The sequence below is a fragment of the Quercus lobata genome, chromosome 5 (assembly GCF_001633185.2).
Source record: "Quercus lobata isolate SW786 chromosome 5, ValleyOak3.0 Primary Assembly, whole genome shotgun sequence".
Classification (NCBI taxonomy): domain Eukaryota; kingdom Viridiplantae; phylum Streptophyta; class Magnoliopsida; order Fagales; family Fagaceae; genus Quercus; species Quercus lobata.
The window spans coordinates 27,610,406-27,633,040 of NC_044908.1; the positions used below are offsets into that span (position 1 = coordinate 27,610,406).

Here is a 22,635-nt window from a genome sequence, read left to right on the forward strand (position 1 = left end):
ATGAATATGTTGAGGTGGTTGGGCGGTAAGAGGTACGTGCTTAAATGCTCACATGCTTATGTTTTCTCACATGCTTATATGCTCACATGCTCCCACACTTGCATGGTTGCGTATTTACTTGCTTTAATGGTCTCATGCTTCCGCACTCACATGTTCACGTGTCTTCTTGCTTAGATGCGTACATGTTTATATGCTCACATATTTAAATGCTCACATGCTTACATGCTTGGATGATCATATGTTCACCTGCTAAGATGCTCACATGCTTACATGTTTAGATGCTCACATATTCACATGATCAGATGTTCATATGCTTATGCCTTTTGTTGACTTCACATGACCCGTAAATGAACTCTAGGGTTTAGATGTATGCGCGCATTCACATAGGCTTATTAGATAGAGACAGTGAAGATATATGAAGGCTAGCTACGGCGGGGCAGGCATAGGGTGCCAAACCTCTTCCCATCATTTACCCTAACTCTGGACCTTATCTAGTAGGAAGACCTTCATGGAGTTATTTTTGGTTCCTAGACCTACAACTAGGTGGTGACTCTTTTTGCCTCTTTCAAAGAGGCAACATGTACTCCCAAGCTCATGTCGGATTCGAGTCTAAACCACTTTTTAGGAAGATTAAGTACCATGCACCCCACCTTCGCAAGAATGAACCAATATGTTGATATGTCATCTAAAGAGGTACTAATCATGAAACTTACACTTCGGTCAAGAGAGAGAGAGAGAGAGAGAGAGAGAGAGAGAGAGAGAGAGAGAGAGAGAGAGAGAGAGAGAGAGAGAGAGATGAGAGGTAAAAGATTCTTATATATATATATATATTTAGTTATGGAAAGAGAGAGAAAGTTGAATAAAATAATTGCTAAAAATTATAGCACATAGGTCCATACCATGCCATTTGTAGAACATCATTGTAGCATCATGCTATTTTTTTTGGCATTTGGCACACCTAATGAAGCAAAAATGCTGGTGTTTGGTATGCCAAATGCTAAAATTTTTTTAGCATTTGGCACACCTAATGCCAATGCTCGTACCATCCCTAAAAAGTTATGCATATAAAATAACTATTTTCTACAATAAAGATGTAACTTTTTTAATTATAGAAAATACAGTAAAGATGTACTATTAGCTATTCCAGATGAATTATGATTTCATTACAATTTTATAGCAATATCCCAAAGAGTAATGCTAGTTCTACAGACATAACAATTTTTTCAACAAATTTCACATCTCCTAAGTTGGTAGGTTATTATTAATTTTCATAAAGGCCACCACTAAAACTATTTATTATAACTAGATGATGTTCTGTGTGATTTGTGAATACTTTATAATTTCATTTTAAATAATTGTTATTTATATTAAGACTTGTATATAATACTTATTTTGTTGTATAAAATTTATGTTTGTCACAATATTGTTGAATACTTTAAAATTTGGTTTTCTTAATTCATATTTTATTTATAAAAAAATTGTATAATACTATAAGATTATAACATATTATAATATTTACTGTTAAAGGTAGAGTTTATTTTTCAAACTGATTAAATGATTTTGAAATCTATAAATAAGAATTTAAGGAATAAAATACTTTTTTATATCCTAAAATTACATAAATTTAAGTAACCTCCCAAACACTTTCTCAACCACTCCATTCTCACAACCAAATATAGAGACCCCAATCTCAAACACCTAATTCATTATCTCAATGAAATTAAGGAAATCATTTATAACTATCAGCACAAAGAAAACATGATTAAATAAAGAAAAATTGGCTAAAACACTGCTTGCTCACTCCCAAGTGCAGGAGATCATAGCAATATAATTCTCGGAGTACCGAGGTCGAACCACAAGGAGCAGGGTAAATTCAAAGACAATATAATTAAATAATAATTTGGGTAAAGAAGAAAAATACTTTTGCTTGGTGATTGTTAACAAGAATAATAATAAAAACTGATTTAAATCAATAATGTAAATACTAGGGCATCGGGGTGTTTTCCTATATCGATATGAAATTCTTTGTGATCTAAGAAAATATCTATTTCATAATTGATTGTTCTTATACAATTAAAAACTTATGATTCGGTTGAACTGAGACAATTCAAGAACGCATGATAACCTCGATTGATAATGCGGTTAGAAAAGTTTTCAGAAAAACTTCACTTTAAAACCTGATTTCTATTTGAAACTATTAGAAATTCATCTAAACAATAAGAAAAATATGATTGAACTTATTGAAAGCATGGAAGAACTAATACATCAAAAGAAATCTAATTGAACAATCAAATATGTTGTAGATAAAATCCTAAAAAGAATCACATTGAATATTCATACCGTATAGAAGAAACATAACCCCTAACCCTAGCAAAGAGTTTAGGCTGCCATTTGAGAAAGAGAGATACAAGGTTTGCTCTCCAAAATTCGTTCTACACAGCCTCCCTTCCAAAACCCTAATGTCTAAGTGTCCAAAGAAAAATAAAACTTAATTTCGGCTTTCAAAAATTGAGAATTTCGAAAAACTCAAAACTGGAAAGTTGTAGATATTTAAATCATGATTCCAACCCATCTAGCCTTGTGTCAATTGGATTTTTAAGGAGAGAGATACGCCCAAAATATTTATCAGTGCTCAAATCAGATTTTTCCTTTTCAAATTCCGTCTCTTTGATTTCTTTCCTTATTTGAAACTTCCTATCATGGTAGATGATCCAAGCACTCCAGTTGCACCTCCTTAGACATTTAAGCATGGTCCTTTAGCTCCACTTTAATTCTAGTTTGACCTTCATTCTCTCACAAATTCCTGTAAACTCATATTTCTCACATGATTTCCTGAAAGTAGAAAATTACACACAATGAATAGTATCTTATTCAAGAAATTATGTAAAGATAAATAATAGGGACTAATGCAAATCATGGCTTAATTATACAAATTAAGCATAGTAATAAGGAGATAACACCCATATAAATATATAACAAGTATACATTTTAGGGCGTTATCAAACACATCAAGTTATCAAAATTAAAATTGCCTTTAGTTGGGTTTCCATATCAAAAAAAAAAAAAACACTTTGAAATCATCATCAATTTTTATTTTATTTCACTATGGTTCATACATCACAAAATCGCAATAAAGCCCCACAAAGAAACCTACAAATTATGATTTATAAAAAAAATAGCTATTTTCATAAATAATCAATTAGAAGGTTTCTTTTTCTCTTTCTTTAGTTCTAAAATAAAATATATTTATGACTTTCCCACACCAAAATCTCAAACATCAAAAAACTCAAAACCACAAAATTCACAATGTCAGACTTTAAAATCAAAACTATAAGCTATTGTCACTGAATAAAAAAGCAAGCCCTTTTCTTTTGTCACAACCTACTCATACGAGTGAAGATGAAATGGTACGACAGTGTTGGAATTATGTAGGTGTTATTGAAAGATTGAAAGTAAATGACATCGTTTTTTGTCTAGTATATTTGAGATGAGATGGTATGAAGAGTTGTGGGCATGTGTATATTAAGGAGTAGAAGTGAGAATGGTGAATGGAAATGCAAAGATTTTTGTGTGTGAGAGTGGAAAAGTCTTGAATTATTGAACCAAATGAAACAAATAGTAGTCTTGAAATATTGAACCAAAGCAAATAAAGATTTCATATTTTTAAATTTGTTCTTATCTTTGATTTGGGGCCCATTTGGTTAGATGTTTTGGGAGATTAAAAGATTGTTTTTAAAATCCAAAACTTTATTTTGCAACCACAACTCCCTGTAGTTCCCCCCCCCCCCTAAAATTGCTTATTTTAAACTCAAAATACAGTTTTCCAACAGCTTATACAAATACACCCTTAGTTTGAGAGTATTTAAATTTTCTTTTCAAACAGTGTGGCAAAACCTCATGCTTTTTTGAATGTGGTCTTACACACACGCACAGAGGGATTTTTGTTGTCAATTTTGGTGTGCCTCTATACTTAGATGCCTTATAAGTAGGACTTGGCAAAATGGTCGGGTCGGGTCAGGTTTGGGACGAGTCAATCGGGTTGCGGGTCAAACGGGTCACAGGTAAAAAACGGGTCATTTTAAGCTGGTTAAAAACGGGTTTGGGTCATTTGGGTTGCAGATCGGTTGGGTTGGGTCGGGTTGACGGGTAATTTTCGCATGATTTTTTTTATTTTTATTTTTATTTTTATAAAGAAAACAACATGTATTTACCATTTGGAAAAGTTATGTAACAAATTACTTGATGTAAAATGCATTATTTTGAATTCACCACTTATATCAAGAATGAACTCAGTTAAACTTATTAATACTTATTCAATAATTTTAAAATTATACAAATCCTAACATTGCTATCTAAAACAAAATAACACAAAGATAAGTAAAATAAATACACAAGTTTTATTTCTATACAATATCAACATTCCAAAATATAAAACAAAATTACAAATGACTTATTGGATAACTCATTTGATAAAGAATAAAAACATATAAGAAATTTACAATCTTGAAAATCAATTTTATAATCTATTATCAATTGTGGTTGGCACTCTATTTCAATTGAGATATACATTAAAGTTTGATTGCTTACTTATTTATATATGGTCTCTTTTATGAATATTATATCATTGTTAAGTAACACACACTCTAGGAAATATCATAATTTATTTTGAAAAGCCGTTTATTTTGGACATAATTGTTAAAAAAATAGGTCTCAGCATTCAAAATTTATATTAATTTGATATCTTGGCTTCACTATTTTCACACTTGTGAATTTTTCTTACACATGTCTACAATTTTAAATCTATGTTTTTAACTCTATTGTAACCAGATTATCTTGGCATGTACTTTACTATTTGATATCTAAAAATCTTTACTCATTACAGAATACTCAACCATTTATCTTTCAATTAATTTGCCTGCAGTTATTTAAATGTATCAATTGTTTTCTTAAAACTTACAATAAACAATTAAACCAATATTGTCTTAATTTTACTATTTTTCTTACAAAAAAAAAAAAAAGTTTTTAAAAAATGGTTCGAGTTCGGGTCGGGTTGACCTGCAAAAAACATGGGTCGGGTCACATGTTAACCCGTTTTTGCTTCGGGTTAAAAAATAGAATTCGGGTCAGGTATTTTCGGGTCGGGTCGGGTCGGGAAATTCTGACCCGTTTTGTCATGTCTGAGTAGGAGTGTGCATGGTGCGGTTAGTGTGATTACTGGGCAAATATGCCACTGCACTATAGGGGTCAGTTATCCCTTCCCCATCTCTGTTTAACACCATTGAAAGTCGGTCCTCCAACCTCCATCTATGTGATTTTCCTACATCAGGGTGGGGTGGCTCAATCAGTTTGAAATATTTGAGTTGGAATTGAGAACCATATCAACAAACATACCAAACCACAACCACAACAAAAATCAAACAACCCACAAATTGTACCTCACAACCACAAACAATCAAAAACATCGAAATCCACAAACAAAATCAAAACCGAAAGATCAGAAAACCCACAATTCAAAAATTTAACCCACAAATCACAACTACAATACCTAGAACAAATCAAAATCCACAAATCTCAAACTCAAATCCAAAAATGAAAAAACATACCTTTAGATCATGAACAAATCACAAGCACACTGCACCAATGCTAGAACCAACCTCATTCTTCGATCACCGACTTCAAGTTAGTCGGTTGACCTATTGAATGGTGCGACTCCATCCATGTCGTGTCGGAGCATTGGTTCGAATAGGTGCTTGCCCACCCCTGCCATAAGAAAGAAAATTATTGAAAAAAAAATATAATCTGCAAAAACTATAAACATGTGAGATGCACGTGCACTCATAATTAAGAAATAAACAAAATTGCTACATAAAAATAAAATCTCCGACTTGGCGCGCAACCCATTTAGGGTTTTTCACTCCACTCCACTCCACTCCACTCAACCCATTCCATTTCCCCCCAAAAGCTTAAACCCTATCTTACTCTTATTCACACCCCAAAAAACCAAAGAAGGAGAAAGATAAAACCAGTCCCACCGGCAAATGCCACCGCCACCTCTATGAAACCATCCTTTCCTCCTTCTTTTTCTTCCTATCCTTCCACAATGGCTTTCTCTTCAGGACTCCGCTTCTCCACAATCCTCCTCCGCCACCGCCCTTACTCTCTCTTAACCGCCCCGACCCGCTTCTCCTCATCCTCAAGGCTCCGCCACAGCCTCTCGGACCTCCGTTTTCTCTCCACCGCCTCCTCCTCCTCCTCCTCCTCTAAGTCGGTGGTGAAAGCAGCCAGACGCAGCGGCGACGACGACGACGGCGGCGGGAACGGCAGCGTCTTGGTGAAGGGCAGAGTCGGAAATGACGACGGTGGCGATGGAGATGGCGGAGGGAGAATCGTGCCTTTTGAGCTACACAAGGAGGCCACCGAGGCGTACATGTCCTACGCCATGTCGGTCCTCCTCGGCCGGGCTCTGCCCGATGTTCGCGACGGTCTTAAACCCGTCCATCGCCGAATCCTGTCAGTTTCTCTACTTTTATGTATCTTAAACAGAAACGAATTTCACAATTTTGATTCTAAAAATATGAATTTCTACAATTTGTTACTGAATTTTAAGGAAATAGAGGACTAAGTACACTATAAAATGTAAATATACGTTACTAGCAAGGAGTCAATTTCTTACCGAGGCTGTTTCGGTACCGTTTGATACGGGATTACCGCTATTTATATATTTATATTTATATTATTCATGTAAGTATGAATTTTAATTTTTAATTTTTATGTTTATCAACATAAAATTTAAAATCCACATATTTTATAAGCCTGCTAATTAGCTTAACTACATTAACCAATATATTAGGTTAAATAAAATGTTTTTAATAATTTTTTTTATTATACTGGTTGAAACACCAATACTGGCTGGTACGGGCTGATACAGGCGGGTATAAGCGGAATTTTTTCCGGTATGTTTTGGAGGAGTACTGGTACTGGTTTAATGGCCGGTACGGTATATTTCTCTAGTACGGTATTGACTTCCTTGGTTACTAGGAAGCATGGGCACTTTATTTGGGATGTCGTGCATGTTCCGTATCCATGTCGTACCGGGTGTTTCATGTTATAATTTTTTAGAAATTTCTTATGTTGTTGTGTTGTACCCCCCAAACCAGTGTTAGTATCCGTGATTCCTAGTGCTTACTATAAAAAAAAAAAAAAAAAATCTACTAAACAAAACAATTTTTGTAAATATTGGTAAAAAGATTTGATATTTTCAACCATACAAAAGCTAAGTGTGTTTATTTAAAATATAAGCCATTAAAGTGTAAGGACTAGAGCCTCTATTTGTTTTTCTTTTACTATTTGAGAGCTGTGTGTTCACTATAATTTAATGGGTGCCCAATTAATTTATGTAATTGATGTATACAACTTATCAATAATGAGGTTGTGGCTCTCTCTCTATATATAAAATAATGTACTTTTTATTATATATTTTTTTTATAAAGAGATTAAATTCTATAAGGATGTGGTGTGAAATCCAAGTTTTACACCCTCCAAATCTGAACATGCTACATCATCTTATTACATATTTAAGAATAAGCACAACCACAATCAATCAATTCTAATACCCATCAATAAATCCAACCAAATTGAGAGTTTATTGATATGTTATTAGGTGTGGTAGGAGGTATTAAATTTTAAGTAAAAATTTGATGCGGCAATTTTTTATTGGATGGTGTAAAATATGGGTTTTATATCCCATCCTTATCAAATTCAGACTCTTTTTTAAATAGGGTTATAAGCCTAGCTACTTGGCCATTTCATATGTATAAGATTTGGGGGAGCTATGGTCCTAATGTAGCTCCACCAATGCCTAATGGATTATTTCAAGTTCATGCATTATTAAGGTATTAATTGTAAAGCATGTTTTATAAATGTATTTTAATTTTTAATACCTACTCTGATTTGTTAAGTAATTTATGTTGTTGCACGTAATGTGTGCTATGGTGATGTTTGTGCATTTTTTTTTTTTGTATTGCTCATTTACTCATATTCTAAATTATGTAATTTTGAGCTAGCTGATGGCATATGTAATCTGTGTTTGTGCTTAATTTTTTTTTTTTGATCTGTTTTTGTGCTTAATTGTGTCATTTTTCTTTTAATTTAATATATGTATCATCACATATATGTTTTAATTATCTGTTATTTTAGCTGCTGCATGTGATATGTGCTATGGTAAAGCCTGGGCGGGGCAGTCATTTTTTATATTGTTCTAATTTTAGATTTTGTAATTTAGAGTAAGTTGTTGTCATATGATGATTGTGTGAATGTATTTATATTTTTATCTTTACATGTTTTTTTTTTCATGCATGGATATTATACATCATTTATTTGGGAAAACAGTGTGACTGATATGTTCTCTCAAAAATTATGGCTACAGATTTGCAATGCATGAATTGGGCCTTTCATCTCGGAAACCATTCAAGAAATGTGCTAGAGTTGTTGGAGAGGTTAAATTTTGACTTTGATGTTCTGTTTCACTTTATTTGAGGCAATGCATATGTTTTCTTTTCCTAAAAATATTGTTATTGCGGTTTGTTCTTTTGTCTATCATTGTTTGCATAATTTGATGATTAAAATTTGTAGTTCCTTTTATTGTAGGTTCTAGGAAAATTTCACCCGCATGGAGACTCTGCTGTCTACGATTCCTTAGTGCGAATGGCACAGGTAAATTGGGATTGTAATTTGTATTCATGGAGGGGTAAAAAGGTGTTGATTTGTGAATTGCAGGTCAAACCTGTCCATCTAGTATTGGGTGCGTATTTTGTGATTTATTTGCATATATAAACTAGCATCATAGTGAAGTAACAAAATAACTGTATACATACACACACATATATATATAAATAGTGTCACGGTTACCCTTTTTCCTAATTTATATGACTAATGCTTTAAGGCCATTGAATCATCAAAAACTTGACAAACATAAACTTGTAACGTAAATATAGTGTGTTTTGGTGTGTTTGAAGTTGTGCATTTTAGGAAACTGTTCTTTTATTCTGACTGGAATAGTGGTTGTGTTAAAGCCAACAAAGAGCTGAAGAAAATAGAAAAGATCAAATACAAAAATATTCTAGAATTGTGGTCTAGTTTGCTAGAATCTCCCCTTCCCCCTCCACTTGGGTCCAAAGCTTACTTACAAAAAAAAAAGGGGGATTGTGGTCTAGTTTCAATGTGGGGCCGCCTTCTTGGCACCTTCCATAGGCTACGTAAATTATTATTGAGTCTTTAGTATTAAGTTTCTCGGCACGTTCAATTTGTACAAGCTTTCAACAATTGGGAATCAAATAGTTGATCTATTGTTTGAAACATTTTATTCAAGCATTCCAAGAGTAGGGCTCAAATCATTTGAGGTGTGGAGCGTGGAGGTTGAATAGCAATGGTAAGTCTGATGTTCAATCTTATTATGAGGCGTTACAAGGTTCCATTGGAGTGAACTTCCTTGGAAGAGGATTTGGTGTACTAAGGCTTTAAAAAGGTGGCATTTGTTGTGTGAACAGCAAAATGGGATAATAATTAACAAAAAATTAACAGGTGGATAATCTTGTTAGGAGAATCACAATATTGGTGGATTGATGTTGCATGTGCGAATGCCTTGGTGAAACTATGGATAATTAGTGCATTGTGCTGTTGCTCAGGAATTGTGGTTTTTTGGGTTTTCATTGATTGAAGTTCCTTGGGTGATGCCTAAGTGAGTTGCGGATATACTCTTTAGATGGAAGAACTTGTTTGGAAGAACTTGGAAGGGTGTGTGGAAACCTAAGATTCCTAAGCGAGTGGCCTTCTTCTTGTGGACAGTTGCGCACAATCGGATTCTCACTTTGGATAATCTCATGCTTAGGGATTGCATTTTGGTAAATCGGTGTTGTGGTGATGGGGAGTTGGTAGACCATCTTCTGCTTCATTGTCTTGTTACACATTCTTTATGGTCCTTCATGCTTCAGGCTTTTGGTGTGCATTGGGTTATGCCAAGAACGACGGCAAGTTTGTTATCTTGCTGGTATCAATGGCTTGGGAAGCACAACTCGAATATTTGGAATTTGATTCCAGGGTGCTTAATGTGGATTGTTTGGTTGGAATGAAACCGTCGCTCCTTTGAGAACATGGAGAAGACGTTGGATGAGTTAAAGATTTTATGCAAGCGTAGTCTTTTTGAGTGGGCTCGTTGTTGGGGCTTTACTGATTCTTCGTCTCTTTCAGAGTTTATGTTTTCCCTTAGTTCTTCTTTCTGATTTCCTTATCTTTGGTTTTGTTGTTTGGTTTTTCTGTTTCTTGTTGTTCATCATCATGAACTACTTGTACTTTTATTTTTCCTCATTTATATAATTTCTCTGATTACTTATAAAAAAAAAAAACTTGTTTGTTAAATTTGCTAAGAGCTACTTCGCTTGGAATGGAGGCTCTTAGTAGAATGTTGTACTTTTTCTTGTTTGATATGTAATCAGAAAACTATTATAAATGAGAGAAAAATGAAAAATACAAGAAGTTCATGATGATGAACAAGAAGAAATAAAAGAAACAAACAGCACAACAAACAGAGGGAAGTTAGGAAACTAAGCTAAGGGAGGACAAAAACTCAGAGAGAGAAGAACAATTAGTAAAATCCCAACAACGAGACCACTCCAAAAGACTTCGATGGCATAAAACTTTAACTCATGCAACGTTTTCTCTGTCCTCAAAGGATCGACGATTTCGTTCCAACCACACAATCCACATTAAGCACCGTGGAACCAAGTTCCAAATGTCTGAATTGTGCTTCCCAAGCCACTGATGCCAACAAGATAACAAACCCGCCACCAATCTTGGCATAACCCAATGAATACCAAAGGCTTGAAGCATAAAAGTCCATAGGGAATGGGTAATAGGACAATGAAGAAGAAGGTGGTCTACCGACTCCCCATCAAAGCAACACATACAACACCTAGTAGCCAAAGGGCGACCCTTAAGCATTAGATTATCCAAAGTGAGAGTCCGACCATGTGCAGCTGTCCACAAAAAGAATGCCACGTGCTTAGGAATCTTTGGTTTCCAAACACCCTTTCAAGGAAATAAAGAATTTGAAGCACCCCGAATCACATGGTAGTAAGACCGAGTGTCAAACTTACCATCACCTTTTAGCCACCAATAAAGAGTATCTCTCCTATCACTCCAAGGAATACAAGTTTGGATAAGCTGAAGAAGAGAAAAAGATGCAGCCAACTCCCAATCTTCAAATGCTCTATAAAACCTTAAGTTTCACACTCTAACAGTACCCCCTTCTGGAATCCACTAAACCTCAGAGATACAAGGATTCTTTTCCACTGAACGCACATAGAGCCTAGGATAGAGATCTTTTAGAGTATTATCACCAATCCACCTATCATGCCAAAAGCAGATATGAGTGCCTTCACCCACTACAAAAGTCAGATGCTTAGAAAAGCTCTCCCACCCTTCATTAATGCTTTTCCATAGGCCACACCCATGAGTCCTCCTGCAAACATTAGTGCTCCACCCTCTTTGACCCTCACCATATTTAGTGGAGACAACTTGCCGCCAGAGATGGGTAACTTCATGACCAAATCTCCACAGCCATTTCCCTAATAAAGCTTGATTAAAAGGCACCGCACTTCTAATCCCCAAACCGCCCATCCCAACTAGTAAACACACCTTTTCCCAAGCCAACAAAGGATATTTGAAACTCCCCTTAGAAGACCACCAAAGGAAATTCCTCTAAATACTTTCCAATCTAGCAACCACAACTTTAGGAATAGTAAATAGAGATAAAAAGTACATAGGGAGACTAGAGAGAGTACTCTTTAGTAACATGAGCCTACCACCCTTAGATAAATAGAGATGCTTTCACCTAGATAGCTTCTTCTCCATTTTCTCCAAAATAGGATTCCAAATCGAGGCTGTCTTAAAAGAAGTTCCCAAAGGCATCCCCAAATATTTCATAGGCAAATTGCCCACTCTACATTGAAGAATATTAGCCAGAGCATCTAGATTATTCACCTCCCCAACAAGGACAATCTTGCTTTTCCCTACATTGACCTTCAAACCCGTAAAAGCCTGGAAACAAGACAACACCAACCTTATAGACAGCAGCTGTTCCCTAGAGGCATCATAAAATAAGATAGTGTCATCAGCAAATAACAGATGGGAAATACACACACCAACAGAGTTCACAGCTCCCACATGAGGACCCCAAATAAGATTACACTCCTCTGTCTTCTTCAAGAGTCTACTTAAAACCTCCATTATCAAAACAAACAAAGGCGGGGATAGTGGGTCCCCTTGCAGATGACACTTTGATTTTCTGTTTACAGAAGCAATCGCACAATCCTATTTGCAGATGACACTTTGATTTTCTGTGGGGCAGATTGAGAGCAAATTTGGTATTTGAAAGCTATGTTTACATGGTTTCAGATTATCTCTGGGTTGAAGATAACTTGGGGAAGTCCGAATTGGTTCCAGTTGGTAATGTGCCAAATATGGATGAGCTGGCTATTGTAATGAGCTGCAGGGTTGGTCAGTTATCCATGACATACCTGGGTCTCCCTCTCAGCTCCACTTTCATGGAGAGACGATTGGCGGGTTGGAAAAGAATGTATCTATTCAAAGGGGGCTGTCTTATGCTGATGAAGAGCACCTTATCAAATTTACCTACTTATTATCTGTCTCTTTTCCTATCCCCATGAGTGTTGCTCTGTATATTAAAAAGCTTCAACAAGACTTCCTTTGGGGTGATTTAGGGGATGGGTTTAAGTATCATTTGGTGGGTTGGAGAGAGGTATGTGTACCAATTCCAAGTGGGGGTCTGGGCATCTGTGATTTGGCCCTATTTAATCAAGGTTTACTAGGTAAATGGCTATGGAGGTTTGCAATGGAGAGAGATGCTTTGTGGGGGAGGGTGGTGGTTGCTAGATATGGCAGTGTGTGGGCTGGTGCTCTATCACTGTACAGGGGCCTTATGGAGTTTGCCTTTGGAAAAGTATTAGGAAGGGGTGGGACACTTTTCAGTATTCTGTTAGATTTAAGGTGGGAGATGGATCCTCTATTAAATTTTGGCATTATCCATGGTTTAGGGGGCTCTCTTTAAAGGATAACTTCGCTGAATTGTATAGCATTGCTTGTAACAGGGATGCTTCAGTGGCTGAATTGTTAGCTTTAAGCTGGCCTAGTAAATTCAACAGGCAGGCACAGATCTGCAGTGATTTGGGCCATGATCCCTCATTGTCTCATGTGTGGTATTTGGTGGGAACGAAATGCTCATACTTTCAAAGTAAATGAGAGATCAATCCATGACTTGATATTGCTTTTCCTCCAGACCTTACTCGAGTGGTCAAATGCCTCAAGCTTATATTTTTGTTTCTTTAGTTGATTTGCTTGAGTGTTGTAATTTTTATGTTTTGTTTTTGCTGTATCCTTTTCACACTGCCTGTGTGCTTTGGTTCCTTTGTTACTCTCTTTCTTCAATGAAGTCTTTTTTATTTATAAAAAAAAAAAGGTAGTTCCTCTATGACTAATGAGGGCAATGAGGTGTAAGATAAGCAATCGCACAATTAATGGTATGGAGGTCTCAGTTATTGAGCTAAAATTGTTGTTTTTAAGATCTTTGTTTTAATGGTTACTTACTCTTGGAACTAGCAATATTCATTTGATTGTAGTTTCTATAGATTCTCTTGCCTTTAAATTGTATTTCTTTCATGATATTTTTTTTTAGGAGAGCTTGTGTAGACATCTTGTGTACATAGAGTCTCTCCTCCATTTCAATAAAGGTTATTAGTTATAAAAAAAGTGAAGCTTTATTTTGATTTATTACCATGTTCTCAATTTCATCTACTGTTTGCTTTTCCATTCCTATATTTATGTATACACACACATTGTAGTTATTTTCTTGCCTTTTGAGTATCTTGTAGTCTTATTGTTTTTTTTCAGGATTTCTCCTTACGATGTCCACTTATAAATGGGCATGGGAATTTTGGTTCAATAGATGCAGATCCAGCTGCTGCCATGCGTTACACAGAGTGTAGATTGGAAGTAAGTTCCAATTCTTAGTTTCTCTTTACAAGTCATCTTGTTTTTACAAGCTATGCTTGCATGGGATTGGTTATATTCTAGAACATCTGGTTGTTGTGAATTAGGCAGTTAGTGAACTTTTTGGTTTCTTTTGAAATAAAAATAAATGATCAATGTTAATATTTTTTTACTTATAAAAAAATTGAAAAAAAAAAGAAGATATTCCAGCCTCTGTGGTTTATCTTTGATGGATGCTATTTACCTAAATTTTTGTAATAAAAATATGGAAAGAAGAAAGGATCCAAGGACTTAGGTGATGTTTGTATTTCAGCAGAATGCAGTCTTAAGAATACATTATGGCAGAACATATTTTTCTAAAAAATTGTGTTTGGTATTATGCTGAAACTTATGCTGGAAAATAATTATACTATATGTAATTGTGTTTGATTATGAATTCTTGTGGAATGAATTTTTTGCCAATAAGGTGATGGTCCCAATTTAAAAAAAAAGAAAAAAAACTTAATTGTACATGCATATAGCCCTATTCGAAATACATATAAAGAGTAAAATATAAAAAGTAATATACTTGCACAAACAAATTTTAAATTAAACAATTTCTATAATTTCACTTATCAAAAAAATTTCCACAATTTCCTATTACAAGCAAAATTTTTCAGTTTATGTTTAAATTGATAATTTTGTACATAAGGAAATTGCTAATAAAAAACAATATATCTAGTAATAATTTTCTTCATTTCTTCAAAAAATTCAACCAGTTTATACAAATTTTCTATAATTCTTTGCATTTCTCTACTAATTTTCCATGATTTCTACAATTTTCAATTATATGCACAAACAAATTTCCACCTTCAAAACCCCAAAAAATTAGTGACAGGGCCACCGTGCACAAATTTCTAACCTAAGAAAAAAAGTATGCCTCATTGCCAATAGTTGACACAGCCACTGTGCATAGCCCCAAATCTTCGCCAATTGAACCTAATTGATGAATCGCAACTAAGCCCAGTCACTTCATTGAACCCAATCAAATCCATTGAATGAATCTACCACCATTGGTAGCTTTGGTCTTGAACCACATTGGCGACCTCAACACCATGTGGACTTGCTACAAGAATGCCCCTAAGCACCGTTGATATCATAAGATTTATAGTTGAGTAAACTGAGAAAAATAAAATGAATTAAGAGATTTTCTTGTTGTTCCTTGGGAAAAAAACAAACTATCTAATATTTGAAAATTATTCAAGTCATTGAAAAAATTGATTTATGATATCTATCTATCTATCTATAAATTGATTTAGAGCATAGAGAGTGAGTTGAATCAGGTCTGAGGTGCGGCTGAAGGGGAAGTGTTGAAGTAATGATCTGAGTGCTGAGAGTGAGAGTGATGAAAATGCTGAAGGCATGTTTGGTTGCTGTGGATCATAGAGAAACCCAAGGGAGAAGAAGAAAGGGGAGGAGCATAAAACAAGAATAAAAGAAATGGGCTGGAAAGTGATGTTGGGTCTCGTTTGATGTGCAAGAAGTGGGCCCCACAGTCTTTGGCAAAAATTAGAAAGATTATGCAAAATGAGAATCTTCAGTTTTGGCTTAAAAAATTAAGAAATGCAAAATGTGTTATTCATTAAATGCATTTCACAGGTTTAAAAAAACTTGCCAAACACACTCAGAAAATATAAAATGCATTTTGCTTTATAGAAACCTGTGAAATGCATTTGGAGAAGAGATACCAAACAGGGGCTTAGTAACTTAAGTGAATAGATTAGTAAATAAATTGCAGGCCCTATGTAGCTAACCTGGTAGAAAATATAAAGGTGGCTACAAATAAATTGGAAAACAATTGGCTCTTAATTAATATTCCCTACTATTCTTAATTAAGAGTATTCTATCAAGCTTGCCTACCTACTTCCTTTCTTTATTTCCTATCCCAGTAGATGTGGCTAACCATAATGAAAAATTGCAGCGAAAATTTTTAAGGGGTGGTATGGGGGAAGTGACTAAACTTCATCTAGATTCTAGTTAAATAGGCAGATGTTTGTACTCCTCTTTTTGCAGGTGGTTGGGGTATTAGAAGATTTATGCTTTTTAATGAATCTTTGTTAGGGAAATGGCTGTGGCATTATAGTCATGAGAGGAATGCATTATGGAGAAGAGTGATAGAAGTGACGTATGGTAGCGAATGGGGGGATGGCTAGGAAGCACGGGTGCGTATTCAGGTTTGGGTGTGGGTGTGGTATAGCGACTCGGCAATTTTTTAAAAAGTAGGGTGCGGGGGATACGTTTATTAATAAATTATTAAATATATTTTTATTTATATTTTCTATATGTTGCTAAGTATATTTTTTTCATGTAATGGTAAACATATACCAATTTAAGAGAAGTAGTAGATAATAAAGTGACAATTTAGGGTTTGAGATGAGTTTAGGGTGTTTTTTTTTTTTTTTTTTTTTTTTTTTTTAGGATGTCAAAATGGTGTGTTTTCACAAAATTTTTTACTTAAATTTTTTTTTTTTTAAAAAAACACTTATTTTGGCCCATATTGGACCGATTTAGGGTTTGTTTCAGCCTGTTTCGGACCGAATTGGATAGAATCAGACTGTATCAGCCCAAATCAGACCGTATCGGAAAACGAAAAAAAGGGTCACGGATGCCCGTGCAGCTGCGTCCACGGCCGCATGGCGCATGCGTGCATATCATACTCGGGTGTGCCGACCCAATCGGCGCACTGTGCTTTCCAGGGGGATGGTGTTCTAATTCAGTTCTTGATCCTTATGGAGTTGGTATGTGGAGAACTATTAGATAGGGATGGCCATCTGTGTCAAGCCACCATTCTGTATGAAGTTGGGGATGCAACACAGGTGAAATTTTGGCAAGACTGATGGAGTGGGGAGAGTTCTCTTGTTGTTTGCTACCCTGAGTTATTTTGGATCTGTCGTAATAAGGAGGCAAGTGTGGCAGATTTAATGCATTTCACCAATGGAGTTCTTCACTGGGGTCTACACTTTGTATGGGCCATACAAGATTAGGAATTGGAGTCTTTGATGATCTTTATGAATACCATTTATGGTTTGGGAATTTAGGGGGATTGGGGAGGATAAGATGTGCTGAAAACCCGATAAGAAAAAGAGCTTCAAGGTTGGTACTCACTGCCATCTTCTGGATGTTGCTGCAGTCACCAGTGAGCAGCCATTCCCTTGGAAAAGAGATCAAAAGCCCCTTTGAGAGTAGCCTCTGTTGTGTGGACTGCAGCTTTGGGTTAAGTTTTGACAATTGACAACTTAAGGAAGAGAAAGGGAAGGTTGTTTTGGTTGTCATCTAAATGGTCATATTTGGATGGTTATCCCCCATTACTTGATGTGGTGCATCTGGAGGGAAAGAAATGGTAGGATTTTTGAAGAACCCAAAGTTCTATGCCTGGTCTTAAGTTTATCTTTTTTAGAACTTTATTGGATTGGCTGTCAGTCATGAGAAACCTCTGTTAATTTTCTATTATTGATTAATCAGATTTATGCTATTTTTTTAACTGATTGTCTACCCCAGTATATTTCTGTATACTTGGGTGACTCATTTTTTCTGATTTATATAATCTTATTGCTTATAAAAAAAAAAATTAATATTCCCTACTAATTTAGAAGTCAGTGGAGGCTTAACTTTATGTAATCAGAGGTCATTCAAGTGTCAAAAATTGGGGCCCATTCATTTCTAGTTTACAAATTTTGCATGAACAAATGCCATTAATGTTCCTAAAGATTTGCAGATGAGCTCCAACACTAGATGTCTGTGGATGAGATGATGGGTTCAAGATCCACTGGGTGCATTTAATTTCCAATAATAAAAAAAAGTTCCTGAAGATTGTCTCTGAATGTCAAAGTGTCTTCTGTAATCGTGAAACTTGATCATGAACTAGAAAAGAAACGTTGCTGGTAGCTCTATTCTGCTCAAAACCTGTCTCTTGTAAAAGGGGGAGGTGGGTAGGGAATGGGCCTCTGACCTCAGTCTTTAGTAATTCCCAGAGAAGACAGCAACTGGTCCAAATGAGAAGGAAACGAAGTCCACTTCCAACTCTTTTGTCAGTCAGGGTGGTAGCCCATTTCAAGAAATAAACATGAATGTGTGCATTTCTTCTCTTTCTGATACAGACAGCTCTGGGTATATTTTCGGTGCCCTTCTTATTTTTCAACAATCCAAAAAGAATCATTCTTCCTAATTTAGATAAAGTTTTGAACACTGCCCGTTTGACTAATGGAAATGGGTTCTTCATGGATACTGCTGCATCAGACTCAGGAAATTTGGTTGCAAATAAGCTACTTCTTTGCCTTCCTTTATTGCCATTTGATAAAGGGAGAAAAGGAAAAATTAACTGGAATCAAGATCTATATATGTTCTTGTCTCATAGTCTCTTGAACCGTTGACACAAGTTCCATGTAAAATGATTCAACCTTAGCGCGCTTCATCTGATATTTACCTTGTGAGATGTGTAACTGGTATTAGGAAAAATCTTATCGAGTGTTCACTCTGTCCATTACTTGTTTTGTGGGTGGGGGGGAACTTCCCTTTTGTCACTCTTTTATTGATATGTGTCTAAAGTATAATAGTTTCTATGTTAACTGTTTTAATTATTCTGTTGCCCCCATGGTACATCCTCAGAGTACTTGCTTTGGTTTCAATAAAGTTTTGTTACTTATCAAAAAAATAAATGGAAAAAAAAAAATCTTGTCTAGTGTTTGTGTTGTCCCTTACTTGTTGGCCGAGTATGTGAATGATTCTGTGTCTTAGTTGGGATTTTTAGTTTTCTGGGGTCTATGCTAAAGATTTGAAGCCCTTTCTTTTAGAGGCCATGCCTGACCACTGTGCTGTGTTGGCTTTGGCAATTTAAATTGTCTTGATGCCTTCTGCCTGGAAAATAATTTCTAGATAATCTCCCAGATGCTAGAAACAGCGTGTTTCTTGTTGATTGTGTTCTGGACTCTGTTGCCAAATTCTTGATTAACTGTATGCAATGTAATTTTAATGGTGTAAACTTGTTGCAGGTGTGATTGTTCTGTAGTGCGTTAGATAATCCAATTAATTCTGGTTTTCACAATTTATTGTAAAGAAAATAAGCATTTTTGAGGATATTCATGTATTTCAGGTTTATTTTTGCAGGCACTCACAGAAGCAATGTTATTGGCAGATCTAGAACAAGACACTGTTAGTGCCATTCCATACATTGTGATTTGTAGTGAGCATGTTTTCATCATTAATGTAATTTTGTATCATATGCTTCATCTATTTGCAGGTTGACTTTGTTCCAAACTTTGATAATTCACAAAAAGAACCATCCCTTCTTCCTGCTCGGCTTCCAACTTTATTGTTGAATGGTGCTTCTGGGATTGCGGTGAACTTTCCTGCCCCCCCACCCCCCAAGAAAAAAAAAAAAAACTTTCTTTGTCAACAATAGTGTGTTCTTTATGCTCAAATGTGGGTAATCATTTGCAGGTTGGCATGGCAACCAACATCCCTCCTCATAATCTTGGGGAGTTGGTAGATGTGCTCTGTGCACTGATTCATAATCCTGAAGCCACAGTAAGCACCCAAAATTTTTAGTCCTTGTTTTACATTAAATTAGAATACATGACCAATGTTCAAAGGTATTTCATTTTTTTTACTCAAGTATTGTTTATTATTGTTGTGTTTCAAACAACAATAACTGTAGGGATAGTGACCCTCACCAGCATGGTATTTATACATGTGGCCAAATTGCTGCTCTATATGTGTGAGTGTGTGTGTGTGTATATATTCTTCTTACAATATACTTGGAATGAATATATCATAATGAATTTGATGCTCACCATTTCAATTGAAATATTATAAAAAATCATGCCCCTATGCACATCAACTTCCACTTTTGCGAGGTTTGGAGAGATGTATGGTAGGCAATTTTACCCCCAATTTTTTTTTGGAGACGCTGGTTTTCAAACTCGAAATTGCAGCCTATCACTTTTGATAGAAAGAACCTGTTATGAAACTTCTTGTTTCTAGGAGATTATGCTCGTAAAATATCAATATCGATAATTTATTTTTGATAATTTCAGTATTGATTATTTATTAAAGCTCCATTTATTTTGACTTAAAAAACATTTTCTTAGTGAAAATGCCACTGAGTTTTAGTTCAAATGGTATCTCGTCCCCTTGTAAGGGTGAGGTGGAAGGTGAGGTTGTGAGTTCAAGACATACCATGCGCTTGTATAAACCAATAAAATAACATTTTTATCGGCAAAAAATATTTGTAAGGAAATGATTTGTTTTTAGTTGTTTGGTGGAGGCCTTGAAAATAATTATCTAGTGTTTAGTTGCAGTGAAAAATTTTATATTAAAACCAACAAACCTCATGAAAAGTTGGTAGGCAGTAGTGGTTTTGGTGGTGGGAGTTTTCTTTTGGTGGGGGCGGGGGGATAGGTGGTGGTGACTGTCTAGGAAAATGATTGTGGTGGCTTGGGATGGAAGGGAGAGGAGATGGTGTTGTTGGTGGCTAAGAAGCATGGACATGGATACGGCATAGGACACAGTGACACGGTAATTATTGAAAAATTAGGACACGATGTGGCGGGGATACGGTAATTAATTAATATGTATCTTTAGGTATATTTTTATTTCTTTTTAGGCATATTTATGTTTATTTTAAGCTTTCAAAATGAATAATACCAATTAAAATATATAAAACATAACTAAAATCAAAGGACTTTTCTTATATACAAAAACTTAGTTTTTCATGTCTGATTTTAATTAATCTCTTGGGAATCTTTAGCCGACTTTTTTTTTTTTTTTTTGAGTCTAAGGCTTTGTGGTTGTACGACAGCATATCTTTCCTCTTGACACAATGAGGTCATATGCAGAAATGTCTTTGGCATGTCCATGAGCAGCACATGTCCAACACGGATGCATTGGAAGTTGAAAATTTTGGAGTGTTCGTGCTTCTTAGGTTGACAATGTGCATGTGTGGGAGGAGGACATGAGAGGGAGGTGATGTTGGTCTGAGGGATGAAAAGAGGGAGACGTTGTCAACACGAAAGAGTGGGAGAGGGAGAGGTGGTGGTGGTGGTGTGGCATGGTGTGGGGGAATGGGAAGGTGGAGGTGGTAGTAGAAGGGTGAGGGAGTAGAGAAGATGGTGGTGGTGGCAGCATGAGGGAGAAGAGGAAGGTGGCGGCGGCAGCATAAGGGAGGGGGAGGGAGGTGACAGTTGGACATGGAGGAGTGGATTGTAAGGGATGTGGAAGAGTCACATAGTTGGTCTAGGAAATGGTTTATGCTATTTGAAGCCATTATTTGCCATTTTGGTGTAAATTTTTGTTGACTATGAAAATGTTTTTCTTTGACTAATGATTTTTGGCTGCACAACATCGGAAGTATGGTCCTCCATTTTGTTTCAAATTCTGTTGATCATGAAATTGTTTGCCATTGACAAACAATCGTTGCTTTCACTAAATGTTCGAACCTATGTTTTTGACTGCTTTTATGGATTTAATCTACCAAAAATTTACCATTTTGGAGCAAATTTTTTTAAAAATTACCCATAATAAGGAGATTTCTGTAGCGGGGGTCATGCATTTCCATAATGGGATACTTCACCGGGATGTTAAGTTCTCTAGATTGGTCCAAGAATGGGGGTTGGAGTCTTCGACTGCTTTTATGGATTTAATATACTCTAGATCAATGAAGGGTGACGGGCTAGATAAACTCTGTTGGAGGCCTGCTAAGAGTCGGGGTTTTGAGGTGTGTAGTTACTACCACTCCCTATCCTCGCCTAGGAACATATCATTTCCTTGGAAGGTAGGGTGGTGATCTAAGATTCCTCCTTGGGTGGCTTTCTTTTCGTGGACTGCTGCCTTAGGGAAGATTTGTCTACAGATGATTTAAGCAAGCAAGGCATTATTGTTATTAATTGGTGCTATATGTGTAAAATGAGTGGGGAATCGGTGTTTCATTTCCTTCTTCACTGTCCTATAGTGTATGAATTGTGGACAATGGTACGGAGTTTGGTTGGTCTTATATGGGTTATGCTGCAGAGGGTTATTGATTTGTTAGCAGCATGGCAAGGTCCCTTTGGTTGACATCAAAATATAGCTCTCTAGAGGGTTGTACCACATTACGTTATGTTGTGTCTTTGGCGGGAAAGGAATGCAAGATGCTTTTAGGGTAGTGAATGGTCTATTCTTGAGATTAAAATTTTCTTTTTTCACACTCTATTGTATTGGAATGTTGCTTTTCAACCTCTTCACTGTTCTTCTTTGCTAGATTTGCTTGAGCATTGTAATTTGAGTGATTGATTTTAAACCCCAAGTACACCCCATGTACATTGGAGGCTCCTTTTTTTATCAATAAAATTTTTGTTACTTATAAATTTTTTTGGCAAGAAACCTCTTCAAGGAAGGACAACTTCGTGTACTTATAAAAAAAAAATGCATGACCTTTTTGTGTACCCACCCTTGTCAAGTAAAACCCAGGACACGTGACCCTGCCTGCAAGAACCTTGTATTCGGTAATTCCAGGACTTGAGCTTTAGACCTTGTTAGAAATATGTGGTTAAATGATTAAAT

General features: G+C 35.8%; 1 protein-coding gene across 1 annotated transcript in view; it reads left to right on the forward strand.

Moving 5' to 3' along the window:
• Nucleotides 1-5,912: 5,912 nt before the first annotated feature.
• LOC115991457 (DNA gyrase subunit A, chloroplastic/mitochondrial) overlaps nucleotides 5,913-22,635 on the forward strand; it is a 51,451-nt gene continuing 34,728 nt past the window's right edge. Inside the window, exons 1-7 of the mRNA XM_031115154.1 lie at nucleotides 5,913-6,510; nucleotides 8,426-8,495; nucleotides 8,647-8,712; nucleotides 13,963-14,064; nucleotides 19,204-19,248; nucleotides 19,337-19,435; nucleotides 19,537-19,623. Of these exons, the coding sequence (XP_030971014.1) occupies nucleotides 6,056-6,510; nucleotides 8,426-8,495; nucleotides 8,647-8,712; nucleotides 13,963-14,064; nucleotides 19,204-19,248; nucleotides 19,337-19,435; nucleotides 19,537-19,623 (924 nt within the window). The 5' untranslated portion in view covers nucleotides 5,913-6,055. The remainder of the gene's footprint in view (nucleotides 6,511-8,425; nucleotides 8,496-8,646; nucleotides 8,713-13,962; nucleotides 14,065-19,203; nucleotides 19,249-19,336; nucleotides 19,436-19,536; nucleotides 19,624-22,635) is intronic.